Genomic DNA, 18,832 nt, shown 5'->3' with positions numbered 1-18,832 from the left:
GCTGTTTTTATTTTGTTTTTTAATTATGTAAAGCACCTTGAAATGCCTTGCTGCTGAAATGTGCTATACAAATAAAATTTGATTGATTGATTGATTTAGTTTGTAGCAGCACATTTGGAGAGACGGCAAAAAAGTCCCTGTTTCAAACTGTTAGGCTAACATTAGCTTCACATCCTCCTCAGAGTCAATCAACCACTGCATCCCTACTACAGTGATAACAGACTACCCAGACATGGATTCCAACAACAAATACAAAAAGAAAACAAAAAGGCACATACACAGAAAACTCTTACAAAGAAACAAAATGACTAAATAAATCAAACTGTAAAGAGACTACAAGCACCTACAAATAGACTCCAAATAACTCAAGTACAGGATGTGTACAAGCAGCTACGAAGAGACTTAATATGAGTCAGAGCAACAGAAATGAAACCTAAAACAGCTGGGAAAAAAAGCAACCAAAACCAAAATACAAAAAAATATACACAAAAGTCTAAAGATAGAAATGAGCACAGTTATAAAAACCTTTTACCGAGAGGTGTTAAATAATCAAATGACATCCGCAAACCAAACTTTTAAGAGTGAAAATAACCAGTTCGGTCCAGGTGGCTTTGTTCAGAGATGCAGGGGCTGCTTCAGGGCTTACAATCCTCGATTGGTTGTTCATTGACTGTGTCTTCTCTGTCTTTTATTGTTTAGACTTCATGGATTACGTCCTGACCCAGGCAGAGAGGGAAGGCGGCAGCTTTAACGAGCGCTGTGTGGTGGGGGCTGCCTTCCACGGCAGTTCTCAGTTTTCCGAAGCTACAGCCTACTTCAACAATCAGGGCTACCACACAATCGCCACGGCCCTCATGATGGTGGACAATGCTCTGTTCAAACATTTAGCTGGGCCTAACGCTTCCATAGAGACAAGCAATTATCCCATGCCACAAAATCCGTCTGAGGCTGCTCGGAGCCAGTTCATAGAGTGAGTCGGGAGGGGCGGGTGTTATTTGTTAATATGGAGAAACTAAAATGCTCTTAACTAATAAATATCAGGTTTTCAAAGAAAGGCAATCACTTTCCGAACAACATGACTAGAAATATATGGGCTTCTGTCTAAATTTGTGCATTTTTTTATTCGACTTGGTTTCTATATACGTGTATGTTTCTCTGCTTTTGTCATTTTGTCTCGTCTTTTTCTTGTTCCATTCGCAGGAGTAGAACAGGTTTTGCCATCGCCATCAACCTGATGTACGGCATGGCCTCACTTTCCAGCACATTCGCCTTGCTGCTTGTCACTGAGTCCGCCATCAAGTCCAAGCACGTGCAGAAGGTCAGCGGCGTCTACCTTTCAAACTTCTGGCTTTCGGCCCTGCTGTGGGACCTGGTGAACTTCATGCTGCCCTGCCTCCTCATGCTGGTCAGTATGACATGCAGCAACCGAATATACAAACACTTACCATTTGGTCTCCAAAACAGATTGGTTTGTTGCAGTTTAATTTATGGATTACACACGTTTGATGTCTAAATATGTTTTATTGTTTTTTTTAACTTCCAGGTGGTATTCCGGGCGTTTGGAGTCGGTGCTTTTGTTGAGAATAACCACCTTGTCGATGTGCTCCTGATACTTCTGCTCTACGGGTGGGCTGTCGTGCCTCTGATGTACCTGCTCAGCTTCCTGTTCTCCACCGCTGCCTCCGCTTACACACGCCTTACCATCTTCAATATAATTTCTGGCACTGCCACCTTTCTGGCGGTCACCATCATGATGATCCCAGGTGAGAAATGAGCCATCAACAGTGACTCATAATAACAGATTCTCAATCACAGAAGACAATGGCAGATGAGTCAACTGCTCCTTTTCATACAGCTGTTTCTGAAGAATTACTGCAATTTCTGACTAAAACAACAGAGGGAACGCTTAAATGAATGTTAAATTAGAGGGGAGGCTGTGAGATATCCCAAGGTGTGTTATCGCTCAGAGTGACTGCTGGGGGATGACTCTCAGCTGCTGCCACACAAATCTTTCTCTCCGTATATGTACAATTAGCTGGGTTACAGCTAATTTTGTGTTTGCTAAGGTATCTTAGCTGTAGCATCCATCTGGCATTGGGTTGACTTCAAATTACATCTCTAATTGATTCATTATTAGAATCAACACTCAACCCACAATGTAGATTATATTCCGTTGTGTGATCAGATAAATGTCTAGACCTTGAATATTTAATTTATTCTCCAGGCCTCACTGTTTCTTACTGAATACAATGTGTAATATTTATGTGTGGGAAGACAGTGAGGAATCGTGTTCAAGGAATTTGCACTTGGGTGATTTGTGGAGAGGAGTGGGATGTGTGAAGCTTCTCTGTGTGGAAAGGTAAGAATCCGCTGGTGTGATTTCAACAGATTAAGTGAAGATGTCTCCCCACATTACCGCGGGAAGAAGGCCAAAAAGCAAGGAAAAGATCACGCAGAGACCAAAAAACCAGTGTTTGGCATCTCTCTTTTACTGTTGTTTTGAAATTTCCTTTACAGAACTGAACCTGCAGGACTTGTCCCACTTGCTGGATAAAGTGTTCCTGATCTTCCCAAACTACTGCCTGGGCATGTCTGTCAGCCAGTTCTATCAGAACTACGAACTCATCAAATTTTGCACAGCAAGCCCCTTTAGTGTAATCATCTGCCAAGTATGGAGTAAGTACTGTCCCAACGCAGCACGAAGAAATCAAAATATATTTGTTTTTGTATAAAACAAGGAAAATACGCTTCATTGGTGGATTGTTTTCATTGCAAAGTGAAAACTAAAACCAAATCACTAATAAAACTCCTTTACTGTATTTTCACCTTGTTCTTACTTCTAATTGTTCTGTTTCCAGACATCACCTACCAGCCAAACTACTTCTCAATGTCCGAGCCTGGTATTGGACGCTTTCTCGTGTCCCTCTCAGTGCAGGGCGCCGTCTTCAATATTCTGCTGTTTGTTGTCGAGCTGCAGTGCATCCGCACTCTGCGACGACTCGTCACGTCGCTGGCCAGAAAACGCAAACAGGTAGAGGCTTTGAGAAAACATTAAAAAGACTTCTGTTCGACTTTTTTTTATTATTACAAAAAAAAAGGAATTAAAGCTTGCCTTGCCTTGCCTAAAAAGAAGGCATCTGTGTAATTAACTTTCTTCAGACTAAAGTGTTCCTGTAATGACAGCAGATACAGACGGGTTTTGTAAGACTTCAGAGAATTTAAGTCATGTTTTATTGCTGATTTTGTTTGTTATAAGGTTAGAAGGTCTGCCGACTAGTATCTGCAAATGAAATTAATGAAATATTGCCAAATATGTTTGATTATTTTCCCTAAAGAATATAAACAACATACCGGACTCCTTCCATTATATTTTTTAATCAAGCAGATAAAACAGCAAGCAGTATTTAAGACTGAACTTTTAAGCTCTATTCCCACCTCTTTAATTAATCAGCTATGAGATTTTATTTAAATAATTTTCTTGCCATTTAAAAAAATTCCAAATAAATTCTGTGAACTTGAAGGGTTGTGTCATTTTCTGTCATGTTTTCATCTCACAGTTTGGGTGGTTTTTGTGTCCAGTTGCCTCTCATACAGGACGCAGCGCTCCTTCCGGAGGACAGAGATGTAGCTGAAGAGAGGAAGAGGGTTTTGGAGTGCCAGCCGGTTGTTGAGTCCATGGTTGGAAGCCCTCTCGTTCTGCAGGAGCTGAGCAAGGTAGAAAGATACCTCAATGTTCAGGTTCACATGCGCTCCGAGATATGAAAATGTGGTCCAGACGTCCCGTTATCTGTTCCTTGCCAGGTGTACAGCAGCGGGCAGAATATTCTGGCTGTGGACAAGTTGTCTCTCGCTGTGGGGAAAGGGGAGTGTTTCGGCCTTTTAGGCTTCAATGGAGCAGGAAAAACCACAACGTTTAAGATGCTGACAGGTGATGAGACTGTCACGTCTGGTGATGCCTACATAGATGGATACAGCATCTTGAGGGACGTTAAGAAGGTAAAGAATGACCCCATAATTGACCACAAGAGTGTAGGTTTTGCTTTGAAATAACAAAATCTTGAATGTTGAGCTTGTCAGCACACTGAAATCTGACTGCAGCATTAATGTCGGGGTTTCAGGTACAGCAGCGTATAGGTTACTGTCCTCAGTTTGATGCTGTGCTGGACCACATGACAGGAAGAGAGACTCTGAGTATGTACGCCAGGCTCAGAGGTATACCAGAAAAGTATGTCTCTGGCTGTGTGGAGAACGTCCTGAGGTCGCTGCTGCTCGAGCCTCATGCTGATAAACTGGTTCGCAGCTACAGGTAGGTAGAACACGTTATTCTGTTACTCTGTTGTGTTGAGCAGACATTAATCTGAAATCTGAACATATGCAGTGGTGGAAACAAGCGGAAGCTGAGTGCAGGTATGGCTCTGATTGGTGGGCCTCCTGTCGTCTTCCTGGATGAACCTTCGACTGGGATGGACCCTGTGGCCAGGAGGCTGCTGTGGGACGCCGTTACTCGGACCCGGGAGTCTGGGAAAGCCGTAATCATCACTTCTCACAGGTGAGTTCTTTATAATAAACAGGATGTCCGCTGAAATTGGTTCGGTTTCATCATCATGATAAATAATAAAAACAAAAAGAAGAAAGGATTTGTACCATTCTTTGCTGTTCACTCACCAGCATGGAGGAGTGTGAAGCCTTGTGCACCAGGCTGGCGGTGATGGTCAACGGGCAGTTCAAGTGCCTCGGGAGTCCCCAACACCTGAAGAGCAAGTTTGGTAGTGGCTACACCCTGCTGGCTAAAGTGCACGTGGAGGCAGATTTAGAGGACAGTGATCTGCTGATGTTTAAAGACTTCATTGAAAGCACCTTCCCAGGTCTGGGCTGTCGTTATACCTTACAGTACAAAACGGGAAATTATAACTGTGGCTTTAAATAATTGAGTCAAACTGACGTCTGACTTTGAATTTTCTGCCGCAACAGGAAGCCAACTCAAGGATGAGCACCAGGGAATGGTTCACTATCATTTGACAGATAAAACACTAACCTGGGCACAGGTACACCAACTAATTTCATCATTAGACACTAACAGGTTATTTAACTGTGTGACAGGAAAACTTGGTTTTGCTTATGTGCTGACTTAGAGCTCCCTCTAGTGGGAAAAACAAAGCGATGTACTTTAAATTATCAATCCTCTTATTGTCATACTTTTATATTTTTGAGGTTAACAAACAAACATAAAATTATTCTACTAAAGCATTATGGGTAGATGTGGGTAAAAATAGGTGAAGACACAGCCAGTAAAAAAAAAAGCCTGGAAAACTGTTTCTGGCTTTGAAAAAAAAAAATATTACAAGATATTCTGGCTCCTTGGAATAAAATTATATTTAAAAAAATGATGTTTAAATTGGCATTCTTGCACAATTCTGTTTGACCATTCATTCTAGTCAAAATATAACCATTGATTTGAGTAAACACAGACATTAAACTTGTAAATCCTACTTTTAAATTGTATTTTTGAAATTACTTTGTAGATCAGATTTATATGCACGTTTTACTTTGGTAGAAAATATTACATTAAAATATTACTGGCACATTAAAACGTGGTGGTGCTGTGGGGCAAATCAAATTGCACACAAATCAAAAACAAAACAAAAGAAAGACAATATCCCCCCCCCCCCCCCAGATGTTTCGTTTAAAATAGTTGTGACTGGCGCATCAATGACATTGTTCAATATTCTTAAAATATTATAGAACATGATAAAAGTGGTTCTGAATGCAGAAGTGCATAAATAAGATTTTTAAATGTTCATTTCTACTTTAAAAATACTGAAATGGTGCAGGATAAATGTTGATTTCTGTCTATAAATTGTGATACTGTAACATAATATGTTTTGTTGCACTTTGTCATGTTTTGTTTTTCTCTTCCTCTCAGGTGTTTGGCACTTTGGAGGCGGCCAAGGAGAAATACCGCATCGAAGACTACTGCGTGAGCCAGATATCTCTGGAGCAAGTGTTCCTCAGCTTCGCTCAGTTCCAGCACTGTTCACAGACGTAGAGGAAGCAGACGGTACGAGGGCTCTGTCCGTTAGCCATTTTTCTGCTGTGCACACAGAAACCCTGTGTGAGAGGACAGCAGGCTGAGAACACAGGAGGGAGAAGTACTTTTTGTCTAACTTGAACACTTAGAATACACTAAATCACTGGTCCAGCTGCAAAATTCAGCATTTTTTTTGGTCTCTTTATCACCTTTGTGGGACTTTTATCATCCATTTGTGTTGTTTGTTGTTGTGTGAATTTAGGGATGCTGATGCTGACAGGGTAAAGGCATACGGAGGGTTGATCAAACCAAGTAATGAACTCTCACTTCTGCACCTTTTTTAGTGAAGTCCAACACGACATCCCTCCACCACTAGGCTGAACTGTACGTGACAGGGCCTGTGTGTTTGACTGTACAGATTGAGTTGTGTTTATTTATAATTTTATTTCACCAAGAATTTGTGCTTTATTACGATTTTGATCACAAGAAAAAGAACCACTCTTACTGACGATTGTGAACTTGTTTGTACACCTTTTAGCCTTATCTGACAAATGATTTTTTTATATATATATTCTTAAGAACCTCTTAACGTCGTTGTTTCCAGATGTGTTTTGTGACACATTCGTGCTACGGAAACTGTTTTTACACAATTCAAGGCGGATTAGAAAGGGTCGTTGATGAATGTTTGCGTAAAATACAGCTGACAAAAACGAGAACACTTTGAGGGCCGTCCCGAGCGAGGAGAAATCCTCAGAGCACTTTAAATCCGTCCTGACAGTTCGAACTTCTCTTTTTTTCACCTCTCGTGACGCACTGATTCGGTTTCGCTGCCAAAGAAGTCACAGCAGCAGCACGTGACGTCGTCCATGTCGGCCATTACAGTTTACATGTAAGCTGTTTAAGAAGGAAAAACTTAAAACAAGTGTGTGATGCAGGAGAGGATTCCGTTTTCGTCTTTGTGTTTTAGAGTTGCAGTGAGAATCATGTTTACTTTTATGTTCTACACCAGAGCTGTGACAGACACAAACCAAAACTTTTTGCTGAGCGTCTTTCAAGTAGAGGCGAATGTGGCATGTATTAAAAAGGTCCAATAAGTTATAGACAATAAACTTTACAATCTTCAGCACACAGTTAGCTGTGTTCTGAAAAAGAAGGATGGGTACTATATACTTTTATTTATTGTGTTTTTTTTACATTTTGCTGCACATTGAACCTCAGTTAAAAGCCTGCCCTGAACATTTAACCCTCCTGAAGCCTTCATAACTGAAGAGAGGAAAAGATGTCCTTGTAACTTTGAGTCCATTTGGCCACAGGAGGGTAAATCCTGAAGCGCTCTTTATTGCAGCATTTGTAAAAAGATGTATGTATTGTGTAGAAGTACTTAGAGCTAAATTTATTGGTTCTAAAAGCAGTTCCATGCATATTAATGAGAAATGTAGTCACAATCACTGGATTTCCACAAGAATCGAAACAAACTGATTACCTTTTTTTCTTTATAACATGCAAATAACATTCCTGCTCTGACCTAAAAAACCTAAAAAAGAAATCACTAAAGCGATGAATTTATGCTGTTAGGAAGCAAAACATTACTATTAGTAGCTGCTTTTTATGATTTACAGTGCTTCCTTGTAGTCATGAACTCTCATTGCAGATATGTTTGAGATCAACCTTTTTATTTTCGCTTTTATAACTTCTGTTCGTATGGTTGCACAATTCTTCCTCCATTATGTGTATGACCTGAAAAAAACTGAAAAGGTGTGCATTGCTAATGTTTGGGGATTATGTTCGTTCGAAAATATTGTTTGTCGCATTTTTTTAAAAAAAAAAGGGAATTCACATTACTGTAAATGTGTAACATACTGTACTGTGATGGAACAGAACCTGTTAAATCCGCCTGTATTGCTATTTTTAAATTAAATAAAGCTCTATGCAAATGGTAAAGAAAACCATCACATCTGGTCTCGTTTACCTTTGAAGATGTTGGCATTCAGGCGCAGCAGATGTAAATCTCTCCATCAGAATGTTTGCACCTTACAGAAAATGTTCATTTGAAAAATTGGCTTTGACTTAAATGTTATTATTTTCATTAACCAGTTAATTTAGGTCCTGTCAGCCTCCTTTTATTTGTTAAACAGAGTCCTTTCATGCCAGAGTTTAGGACTAAGATTATACTTGGTTGCAAAAAAACTTACAGATTTGTAGCCCTTTCGGTCAAACTTTGAAAATAATGTGTGTATTCTCATGTGATATGATGAGATGATTGGAGTATGTGTCGTAAATATCTCCCAGCTGCAACAACATCAAATTTCACCTCAGTATCTATAATATTTGCTCATTTTATACCATTTCTCTTTCCAACATTTAAAAAATGTTCTGGCAAAAAGAATAAGTAGTTGACTGTTTTAGCTGGTAATGTTAACATTGAACAGCATAAATTTATCTCCTATTCATATAAATATTTTTTTAACAGTTCTCCACATATTTTCTGTTGTTCATTTTCCAGGCAGCATGTGTTGTGTTAAAATCTGCATGGATGCCATCATAAAAACTAAAAATTTGCTGAGGTGGCAGATACAACCCATCCCACCACAGGGCCAGAATTCCGGCTGATAACAGTCTGTCTTTTGCCACAAATGCACTGTTGGTGAGTCTTTTAGTTTCAGACAAACCTGATCAGGAGGAAACAAAGTGGCTCTTTATTCTGCTTTGACCAGCTCAGCAAGAACCTGATTTACCTGAAGATAATGAAAACGACCTCAAACAGAAACATAAAGGAAAATAAAAACGTATGAAAATGTGATATTTTGTGTTCACTTCTGAAAAACACACATGACCAAAATGAGAGGCATCAAAAGTGCTGTTTATTGCTGTTGAGGGTTCTCTTCCAATACGTTTTACACAAAGCCATATAAATTGATTGTGTGCTCACTATAATTTGTGGTGCTGTGTCTTGCATTGAGTAAATGACCATTATCATCTGTTATTATATGTCAAAACACTCAGTATTGTTCACTGGTCTTTGACTGGGGATGAAGAAGCCATCACACACCACGTTTCCTTCCTCACTGATGACTGACAGCACACAGCTTGTGGGGTGATGGAGGGATGGTGAATCCAATAGCTGGTGTCAAATCCAGTTCATCTTCTGAGACTCCAGGCGGAGGGGTGAAATGAAAACGCTGAAGGAGCGAGGTGAAGAAGAGGAAGAGCTCCATCTTAGCTAAACTCTCCCCGAGGCACACCCTTCGACCTGAGAGAACAAAAACATCTCAGGAGTTGAAATCCAACCGTGTCCGGACAAGTGGGAACAACCTCGAACCTATATATATGAAAGCAGACAACTTAAAGCTGTTGTACCTGCAGAAAAAGGCAAGAAGGCACCTCTCTTGATGAATTTGCCCTCCTTATCCAAGAAATGGGAGGGGTTGAAAGTGTGAGGGCTCTCCCATTCACGCTCATCATGCAGGACAGACGTCAGAAGAGGAATCACAATCGTGTCCTGAAGGCAAAACAAGAGCAGATTTATCCCTTACAGCCTTTTCATGCAGTCAAAGGTAAGTTAAAAAAGAGCATTACCAACCTTTTTGATAAAGTATCCCTGGAAGGTGACATCTTGGCTGGTTTTGTGTGGAATGGACATGGGAACGATGTTCGCCAGTCTCTGCGTCTCATGGATCACAGCATCAGTGAAAGGAAGATTTTTACGATCTTCTACCCGAGCTGCACGGTTTCCGATCACTCTGAGCAGCTCCTCCCGTACCTGGTCTTTGAAACCAAACACAATGCTGAAGAACTTTTCTCTGGTTTAAAACCTGATGGCAGCAGATTTGAACCATGCTGTGTAGGTCAAAGTGATCACAATGACAACTCAAACATGCTGAAGTTTCACATTTGATATTAATACAAAAGCAGTTCCAAAATCATCAGAAGCGGATGGGGAATTCTTTACTTGAAAGTAATTATTACCCTGAATATGAGGATATTTGGCCATTAGAAGCAAACTCCATCTCAGTGTGGTAGCTGTGGTTTCAGTTCCAGCAGCAAACAGGTTGGTCGCTGTAAATATCAGGTTCTCCTCATGGAAGTGAGTGTCTTTAACGCCTGAATCCTAAAAATAAGAGAGAAAACACCCATATATGCTGGTATAACAGACAGACTTAACACTGCCATTGTTCCTGAAAATCAGAAAACCAAACAGCCTCACCTCATCTCTCTGTTTCTGGATCAGAAAACAGTCCACCAGGCCTCTGCATCTCTGAGGGTCCAGCGTCTCTTTCAGCTGCGTAACTATAGCCTTCATATCTCTGATGGTCATTTCAACATTTTTTAACATCAGCTGACAGTTTTTTATCCATCTGAACAGCCAGGGAAACATGTTATAGATCTTAAAAAAGGATAAATAAATCAATAACAATCAGTACACAAAATGTTTTAGATCCAGTATTTATAAATCCATTCAAAACACACATGGTTTGCATCATTTCTTCATGTTGGGCTTTGATTCAGCAGCTGTCTTTTAAATTAAAACTCTTTTTTTATTCTAATGTTTGGTTTCTTTAGATACATGTAGATTTTGGAACAGTTGTTAACAATTAAAGTTGTTTCTTTTTCCACTGTGTTTCTAAGTCTAATTATATTGTGCGTGAAGTGGGTTCTGAAACTGTCTATCTGTAGATCATTATCAAACAAAATCCAATCAAACTTTAGGCTTACCTGGATTTGTGCCGAACCTGATAAACGTATGTTCTCACTGGCTCGACTCACCATGTTTCTGAATCGAGGGTCATTATATTCATATCGACTTCCATACACAACAGAGCAAATGATGTTGGATGTTGCATAATTTAGTGGATGAGCTGTATCAAATGGTTTACCTGGAAAACCACGGGTGAGAATAATCTACAACACAAATATTGTCTTCTTTTACTGTTTAAATGCACTTCACTTTAGTGCTGATGTTTTAATCACAGCAAATGGGTTTTTGAAAAAATGGTTTTAGCCATAGACAAAGGAAACAACACATTTTTGGTAAAGGATTTTTCTGTCCAGTCCTACATCTCATCACTTAAAACACACACCAAACAGAAACCTTCCTACCTTTCTGATTCTCAAACATTTGAATCAAGTGGCCACACTCCTCTAAGATTTTTTCCTCAACAACTCTTTTTCCCATCCCGAAGTCTCTGAGGGTGTAGAGGGCAAAACGTCTCATCTCTTTCCACGAGTCTCCGTTTGAAAACAGAATTCCTTGAAACACAGCAGACAGTCAGACAAATTTATACTAGTAATACAGGCATAGTTCTGTTTAGTGTTTATCAAAAAGTCTAACATGAAAAGCATACACAAGACTAAATGCAGGAGCAAATATGCTTGATAACATTCTATCTAACTTTGTAATTTTATTCAGAGTGAATTCAGCTTAAGTGGGCCACAATTTGGTTTAGGATTTACAAAACCTTCAAATCATTGCAGTATTAAACTCAGGTATACCTGTATAAATATTCTTATTTTCCTTTAAAATTTAGACAATAAATAAAAAGTGTAAATGTGATGGAATTATACAGTAAAATGGAGCAATTGTTCTTTTTTCAGCTGTAGCTCTTAAACTGTGGAACCAGCTGCCCCCCCAGATCAGACAGGCTTCAACTTTTCATTTCATTTCTATTCATTGGGGTTTAATACAACATGAGAGTTGAGGTATGGACTGCTTTGATGGTTTTATTTTGTCCTGTCAGGTTTTTTAATTGTTTAATTGTAGTTGTAATTAGATGTTTATGTGTGAAGCACTTTGGCTAACTGCAGTTGTTTTAAAATATGCTATATAAATAAATTTGATTTGATTTGGAGTTGATTTATTAGTCATGAGTTATATTAATTATGCCATGCTCAGTTCCCGTGGTACTGCTCTGTCACACTTGATATAACCCTCTAACCTGCTCAAATACAAAACTATAACTCAATCAAAAGTCTTAGGGAAATATCAGCCAGCACTGTTTTTGTTCATCACTTTTATCCGCTGTAATAATAAACATTTTTAAAGGTGACTGCAAAGGAGGTTCATACCATGACCTCTGGTTATATCATTAAATATAGGTGAGATGTCGCGATCTCCAAACTCCTCTGCGTAGCTGACCAGAGCCTCTTTGACGGTTTCGTACCCAGCAAGGACCACCACCTTTCTTGGTCCAAAATAAACTGTAAACACAGATCCATAGTTCTTGGAAAACTGGAAGAATCAAAGAACAAAAACAAACAAATGAATTGAGGAATCCAACCTGGTCCAAAACACATTGTTTTGGGTGAAACTCACCTCACACAGAGTTCTGTAGGGTCTGCTGAGATCAAGCTGCAGCAAGTTGCCAAGCAGAGGCAGCGGTCTGGGTCCTGGAGGTTCTTTCCTCCCGTCTCCAGAGGTGGATCCAACAAAGACAAAATAAAAAACCAAGAGGAGGAAAACACCTCCGACCACTGTGGTAGGACTGGAAAAGAGGAAGAAAACAAAATCCTTTAAAAGCTCCATTTGCAGTCTCTGACTTGACAGATAACACACTGAGCTGTTTGTGCTTCTGTATGAAACTGAAGGATACGCTGATGTTTTAGCTGCATCCCCGCCTCCTAACCTTTGTGCACCACTGGGCATTGATATCCCAGAGCCATGATGCTCTCCACTAACCTGATAGGTGTTGAATTCAAGGAAAACAGAAAGGACACACAATTACATATTTTTAGACACCTTTACATTCAGCGGACATGATTTAGGTATTTCTGTTTATCCATGAACAACAAATGCTCAACGTTAGATGCATAATTCACTTATTATAAGAGGAAATGAGAATGAGAGGAGGCGAGTGAAAACGAGCTTTTCTTTTGAACTGTTTTGTGCTAATTGAAAGAGTGGAAATAAAAGAGTAAAAACTGAATTTTTTCATCCATTTGAAACACCATACTAACAACAACACAGTTTACTTTCTTTCATAGAAACTGGATATCTCTCAGGAAACCTTCAATTAGATGTTCTTTCAGTTAGGTTTTCATGTAATTTAAGGCGCTACAATGATGAGGTAAATTTATACTGGGTTTAGAAGTTCTGCAGATGAAACTTTCATTGGCAAATGGGAACGCACAACTTCCATTTTCCCACTTGCACAAAATAAAAAATAAATAAATGAATAAGTTTCTTGGAAATGTGTGTCTAACTTCATGGTTTGCACTAAAGGCAGCTTAAAAACCCCTATTAAATTAAAAAAATACTGCACAATGCATTTTTTTCCTCTTATAATAAGTGAATTATGCATCTAATGTTGAGCATTTGTTGTTCATGGATAAACAGAAATATCAAAATCTTGTCCGCTAAATGTAAAGGTGTCTAAAAATATGTAATTGTGTGTCCTTTCTGTTTTCCTTGAATTCAACACCCATCAGGTTAGTGGAGAGCATCATGGCTCTGGGATATCAATGCCCAGTGGTGCACAAAGGTTAGGAGGCGGGGATGCAGCTAAAACATCAGCGTATCCTTCAGTTTCATACAGAAGCACAAACAGCTCAGTGTGTTATCTGTCAAGTCAGAGACTGCAAATGGAGCTTTTAAAGGATTTTGTTTTCTTCCTCTTTTCCAGTCCTACCACAGTGGTCGGAGGTGTTTTCCTCCTCTTGGTTTTTTATTTTGTCTTTGTTGGATCCACCTCTGGAGACGGGAGGAAAGAACCTCCAGGACCCAGACCGCTGCCTCTGCTTGGCAACTTGCTGCAGCTTGATCTCAGCAGACCCTACAGAACTCTGTGTGAGGTGAGTTTCACCCAAAACAATGTGTTTTGGACCAGGTTGGATTCCTCAATTCATTTGTTTGTTTTTGTTCTTTGATTCTTCCAGTTTTCCAAGAACTATGGATCTGTGTTTACAGTTTATTTTGGACCAAGAAAGGTGGTGGTCCTTGCTGGGTACGAAACCGTCAAAGAGGCTCTGGTCAGCTACGCAGAGGAGTTTGGAGATCGCGACATCTCACCTATATTTAATGATATAACCAGAGGTCATGGTATGAACCTCCTTTGCAGTCACCTTTAAAAATGTTTATTATTACAGTGGAAAAAAGTGATGAACAAAAACAGTGCTGGCTGATATTTCCCTAAGACTTTTGATTGAGTTATAGTTTTGTATTTGTGCAGGTCAGAGGGTTATATCAAGGGCTCCATTTTACTGTATAATTCCATCACATTTACACTTTTTATTTATTATCTAAATTTAAAAAAAAATAAGAGCATTTATACAAGTATACCTGGGTTTAATACAGCAATGATTTGAAAGTTTTGTAAATCCTAAACCAAATTGTGGCCCACTTAAGCTGAATTCACGCTGAATAAAATTACAAAATTACTTAGAATGTTATTCAGCATATTGGTTTCTGCATTTAGTCTTGTGTATGCTTTTCATGTTAGACTTTTTGATAAACACTTAACAGAACTATGCCTGAATTTTACTAATATAAATTTGTCTGACTGTCTGCTGTGTTTCAAGGAATTCTGTTTTCAAATGGAGACTCGTGGAAAGAGATGAGACATTTTGCCCTCTCCACCCTCAGAGACTTCGGGATGGGAAAAAGAGTTGTTGAGGAAAAAATCTTAGAGGAGTGTGGCCACTTGATTCAAATGTTTGAGGATCAGAAAGGTAAGAAGGTTTCTGTTTGGTGTGTTTTAAGTGATGAGATGTAGGACTGGACAGAAAAATCCTTTAAATTTTTTTTTCAAAAACCCATTTGCTGTGATTAAAACATCAGCACTACTGTGAAGTGCATTTAAACAGTAAAAGAAGACAATATTTGTGTTGTAGATTATTCTCACCTGTGGTTTTACAGGTAAACCATTTGATACAGCTCGTCCACTAAATTATGCAACATCCAACATAATTTGCTCTGTTTTGTATGGAAGGCGATTTGAATATAATGACCCTTGATTCAGAAACATGGTGAGTCGAAACAGTGAGATAACACGTGTAGCAGGCACGGCACAAATCCAGGTGAGCCTAAAGTTTGATTGATAATGGAACAGTATATATATATATATATATATATATATATATATATGTTAGGTTCATTTCCTGTTTTAGAATGTTAGCACTGGTGTTTTATGTTATAATATGAACTGGCATATTCTTAAAAAGAGAATGTGCAAAGCAAAAAAAAGATTGCTGCTGAATCAAAGCCCAACATGAAGAAATGATGCAAACCATGTGTGTTTTGAATGGATTTATAAATACTGGATCTAAAACATTTTGTGTACTGATTGTTATTGATTTATTTATCCTTTTTTAAGATCTATAACATGTTTCCCTGGCTGTTCAGATGGATAAAAAACTGTCAGCTGATGTTAAAAAATGTTGAAATGACCATCAGAGATATGAAGGCTATAGTTACGCAGCTGAAAGAGACGCTGGACCCTCAGAGATGCAGAGGCCTGGTGGACTGTTTTCTGATCCAGAAACAGAGAGATGAGGTGAGGCTGTTTGGTTTTCTGATTTTCAGGAACAATGGCAGTGTTAAGTCTGTCTGTTATACCAGCATATATGGGTGTTTTCTCTCTTATTTTTAGGATTCAGGCGTTAAAGACACTCACTTCCATGAGGAGAACCTGATATTTACAGCGACCAACCTGTTTGCTGCTGGAACTGAAACCACAGCTACCACACTGAGATGGAGTTTGCTTCTAATGGCCAAATATCCTCATATTCAGGGTAATAATTACTTTCAAGTAAAGAATTCCCCATCCGCTTCTGATGATTTTGGAACTGCTTTTGTATTAATATCAAATGTGAAACTTCAGCATGTTTGAGTTGTCATTGTGATCACTTTGACCTACACAGCATGGTTCAAATCTGCTGCCATCAGGTTTTAAACCAGAGAAAAGTTCTTCAGCATTGTGTTTGGTTTCAAAGACCAGGTACGGGAGGAGCTGCTCAGAGTGATCGGAAACCGTGCAGCTCGGGTAGAAGATCGTAAAAATCTTCCTTTCACTGATGCTGTGATCCATGAGACGCAGAGACTGGCGAACATCGTTCCCATGTCCATTCCACACAAAACCAGCCAAGATGTCACCTTCCAGGGATACTTTATCAAAAAGGTTGGTAATGCTCTTTTTTAACTTACCTTTGACTGCATGAAAAGGCTGTAAGGGATAAATCTGCTCTTGTTTTGCCTTCAGGACACGATTGTGATTCCTCTTCTGACGTCTGTCCTGCATGATGAGCGTGAATGGGAGAGCCCTCACACTTTCAACCCCTCCCATTTCTTGGATAAGGAGGGCAAATTCATCAAGAGAGGTGCCTTCTTGCCTTTTTCTGCAGGTACAACAGCTTTAAGTTGTTTGCTTTTATATATATAAGTTTGAGGTTGTTCCCACTTGTCCGGACACGGTTGGATTTCAACTCCTGAGATGTTTTTGTTCTCTCAGTCCGAAGGGTGTGCCTCGGGGAGAGTTTAGCTAAGATGGAGCTCTTCCTCTTCTTCACCTCGCTCCTTCAGCGTTTTCATTTCACCCCTCCGCCTGGAGTCTCAGAAGATGAACTGGATTTGAAACCAGCTGTTGGATTCACCATCCCTCCATCACCCCACGAGCTGTGTGCTGTCAGTCATCAATGAGGAAGGAAACGTGGTGCCTGATGGCTTCTTCACCCTCAGTCAATGACCAGTGAACATAAACTGGTTCAAATATTAGTTCCATCACTTCTCAGTTTTTTTACAATCACAGACAAGGTTAGTCTCTAGTCTAAACATGTGTTATTCCAAGACTGATAGTAGAAAGAGAAAGGCACTGATCATATTGATGCTTTTCTAACACTCTGTTATTTTAAGATACAGATAAATTTTCATAGATAATAAGTGAATGTTTTGACATATAATAACAGATGATAATAGTCATTTACTCAATGCAAGACGAAGTAGCACAACTTTATAGTGAGCACACAACCAATTTATATGGCTTTGTATAAAACCTATTGGAAGAGAACCCTCAACAGCAATAAACAGCACTTTTGATGCCTCTCATTTTGGTCATGTGTGTTTTTCAGAAGTAAACACAAAATATCACATTTTCATACGTTTTTATATTTCTTTATGTTTCTGTTTGAGGTTGTTTTCAGTATCTTCAGGTAAATCAGGTTCTTGCTGAGCTGGTCAAAGCAGAATAAAGAGCCACTTTGTTTCCTCCTGATCAGGTTTGTCTGAAACTAAAAGACTCACCAACAGTGCATTTGTGGCATTTTACAAAAGTACTAAAGAATGAAATTCCAAAGTTCAACATAACTTAAAGCAGCTAAACTGAAATTTCTAACTTCTAATTATATGTGCCCTTATTTGTACCTTTATAAAAGAAACAAAGCCAGTGTTTTAAGTGGCCGGTTACAGGACCGTCAAAGAAGCTCTGCTGAAACAGGCTGACGAGTTTGGAAACAGAGAAATTACTCCACTATTCTATGATTTTAACCAGGACCATGGTAAAATCTTTCAAAAGCTAATACATAATGTTTTCTTTGTTTTGACTAATTTATTCTGTTTTCAGGAATTCTGTTTTCCAATGGAGAGTCGTGAAAAGAAGGAAGAAACAAGAGGCATTTTGCTTTAACAACTCTGAGAGATTTTGGAATTGGCATAAAGATGAGTGAAGAGATAATTATTGAGGAATGTCAGTACCTCATTCAAGAAATGGAACAGTTTGAAGGTAACCTATTTTAAAGCTGTGCACAGATTCAGGTACATGCTAAAGGGGTTACAGTTTATATAACAGGGTCATTGTGCCTTTGCCACAGAAATGAGTCAACTTTACCCAAATCATAGAGGTCAGCTGCTCACTGAAAGGTCATTTAGTTTATCACAAATGTTCACAAAAAAACGTATAATGATTTGTCATTAAAAAAGCTCAAATTTAAAATGCATAAAATATCATTTATAATTTTTTAGTGAGCTGATATTAGACTAGTGGACAATTATGTAAAAAGTGATCAAGAAGATGCTCATTGCATGACAGTAATAATTACTTTTGGTTCACTTCTCCAGGATTTAAAAGCTCCGCTGCGCCCCCTGCTGATCCAAAGGTTTGAGACAAGAAGTGATGAAAAATATGGGTTTTCAATGAATATTTTTACATTTATACAATGTTTAAATCTTGTTTGTCTTGTTAGTTTTTACGTTATTGAAACAGCACTACAATAGTTTTTATTTCTATAGAAAATTATAGTTGGTAAAGAAGTGTTGTAGATGTGCAACAAAGTTTTTTTTCCCCTACATCGATGGTTAGTGTGTCCTTAAATCAGAATAAATCTTTTAAAACTTAGATTCCTCTTGTTTATGCTTTTGTTCAGATAAAAATAATCAAACTTTTGTTTTTCCCATTTGATTGCACTTTTGGAACAGGGTCAAATTGCTGGAAGTAAGATAAACAGACTCCAGTATCGGTCTCTTTACGCTAATATCGATCCAAACTGGCATTAACAGTCGAAAAGCCTGATGACCTTCCTGCTTGGAGTGAAACTCAAAGGTTTGATCCAAATGTCCCACATTACTTTTTAACACAACCTTAGATTTCCTTGGATTCAGTTCAAGCTCTTGTGTGTGTGTGTGATTGGTGTGGTGGGTGGGGGGAGGAGTGAGGGGTTGTGTGGAGGGGGGATGCGTATATGTGTGTGCTTTAAAGCTCAAACGTCAAGCAAAAAAAAGCAGGACGTTCTGAACAGGCTGTTAGGCTGTCGACTGTGAGAAGATTGGAAAGTAGAACTAAAACACCTGAACAGGTAAAGCCTTGTGTCCAGGAGGATCATGTT

General features: G+C 39.0%; 3 protein-coding genes and 1 pseudogene across 3 annotated transcripts in view; 3 read left to right on the top strand and 1 right to left on the bottom strand.

Moving 5' to 3' along the window:
- abca3b (ATP-binding cassette, sub-family A (ABC1), member 3b) overlaps positions 1 to 7,980 on the top strand; it is a 28,624-nt gene extending 20,644 nt beyond the window's left edge. Inside the window, exons 19-30 of the mRNA XM_037978643.1 lie at positions 700 to 970; positions 1,201 to 1,405; positions 1,544 to 1,763; positions 2,518 to 2,676; positions 2,859 to 3,031; positions 3,580 to 3,714; positions 3,802 to 3,996; positions 4,119 to 4,306; positions 4,379 to 4,549; positions 4,669 to 4,865; positions 4,972 to 5,045; positions 5,924 to 7,980. Coding sequence (XP_037834571.1) covers positions 700 to 970; positions 1,201 to 1,405; positions 1,544 to 1,763; positions 2,518 to 2,676; positions 2,859 to 3,031; positions 3,580 to 3,714; positions 3,802 to 3,996; positions 4,119 to 4,306; positions 4,379 to 4,549; positions 4,669 to 4,865; positions 4,972 to 5,045; positions 5,924 to 6,046 — 2,111 coding nt within the window. The 3' untranslated portion in view covers positions 6,047 to 7,980. The remainder of the gene's footprint in view (positions 1 to 699; positions 971 to 1,200; positions 1,406 to 1,543; positions 1,764 to 2,517; positions 2,677 to 2,858; positions 3,032 to 3,579; positions 3,715 to 3,801; positions 3,997 to 4,118; positions 4,307 to 4,378; positions 4,550 to 4,668; positions 4,866 to 4,971; positions 5,046 to 5,923) is intronic.
- A 916-nt stretch (positions 7,981 to 8,896) lies between these two features.
- On the bottom strand, positions 8,897 to 12,579 carry LOC108228587 (cytochrome P450 2K1). Its single transcript, XM_017404167.3, has 9 exons — positions 12,339 to 12,579; positions 12,092 to 12,254; positions 11,126 to 11,275; positions 10,742 to 10,902; positions 10,233 to 10,412; positions 9,995 to 10,136; positions 9,609 to 9,793; positions 9,386 to 9,527; positions 8,897 to 9,278 (listed from the first exon to the last, which is right to left on the bottom strand). The coding sequence occupies exons 1-9, from the start codon at positions 12,546 to 12,548 to the stop codon at positions 9,091 to 9,093; spliced, it is 1,521 nt and encodes a 506-aa protein (XP_017259656.1). The 5' UTR covers positions 12,549 to 12,579; the 3' UTR covers positions 8,897 to 9,090.
- A 993-nt stretch (positions 12,580 to 13,572) lies between these two features.
- Positions 13,573 to 17,017, top strand: LOC108228586 (annotated as a pseudogene).
- A 1,714-nt stretch (positions 17,018 to 18,731) lies between these two features.
- The window catches only part of LOC108229303 (cytochrome P450 2K1), a gene marked incomplete at its 3' end in the record, with an annotated part of 4,250 nt that continues 4,149 nt past the window's right edge, over positions 18,732 to 18,832 (top strand). Inside the window, 1 exon segment of the mRNA XM_037978622.1 lies at positions 18,732 to 18,827.

Source organism: Kryptolebias marmoratus, linkage group LG12 (genome assembly GCF_001649575.2).
Source record: "Kryptolebias marmoratus isolate JLee-2015 linkage group LG12, ASM164957v2, whole genome shotgun sequence".
Taxonomy (NCBI): Eukaryota; Metazoa; Chordata; class Actinopteri; order Cyprinodontiformes; family Rivulidae; genus Kryptolebias; species Kryptolebias marmoratus.
The sequence above is the reverse complement of the archived record's forward strand: the minus strand, read 5'-3'. Positions and strand labels throughout refer to the sequence as shown.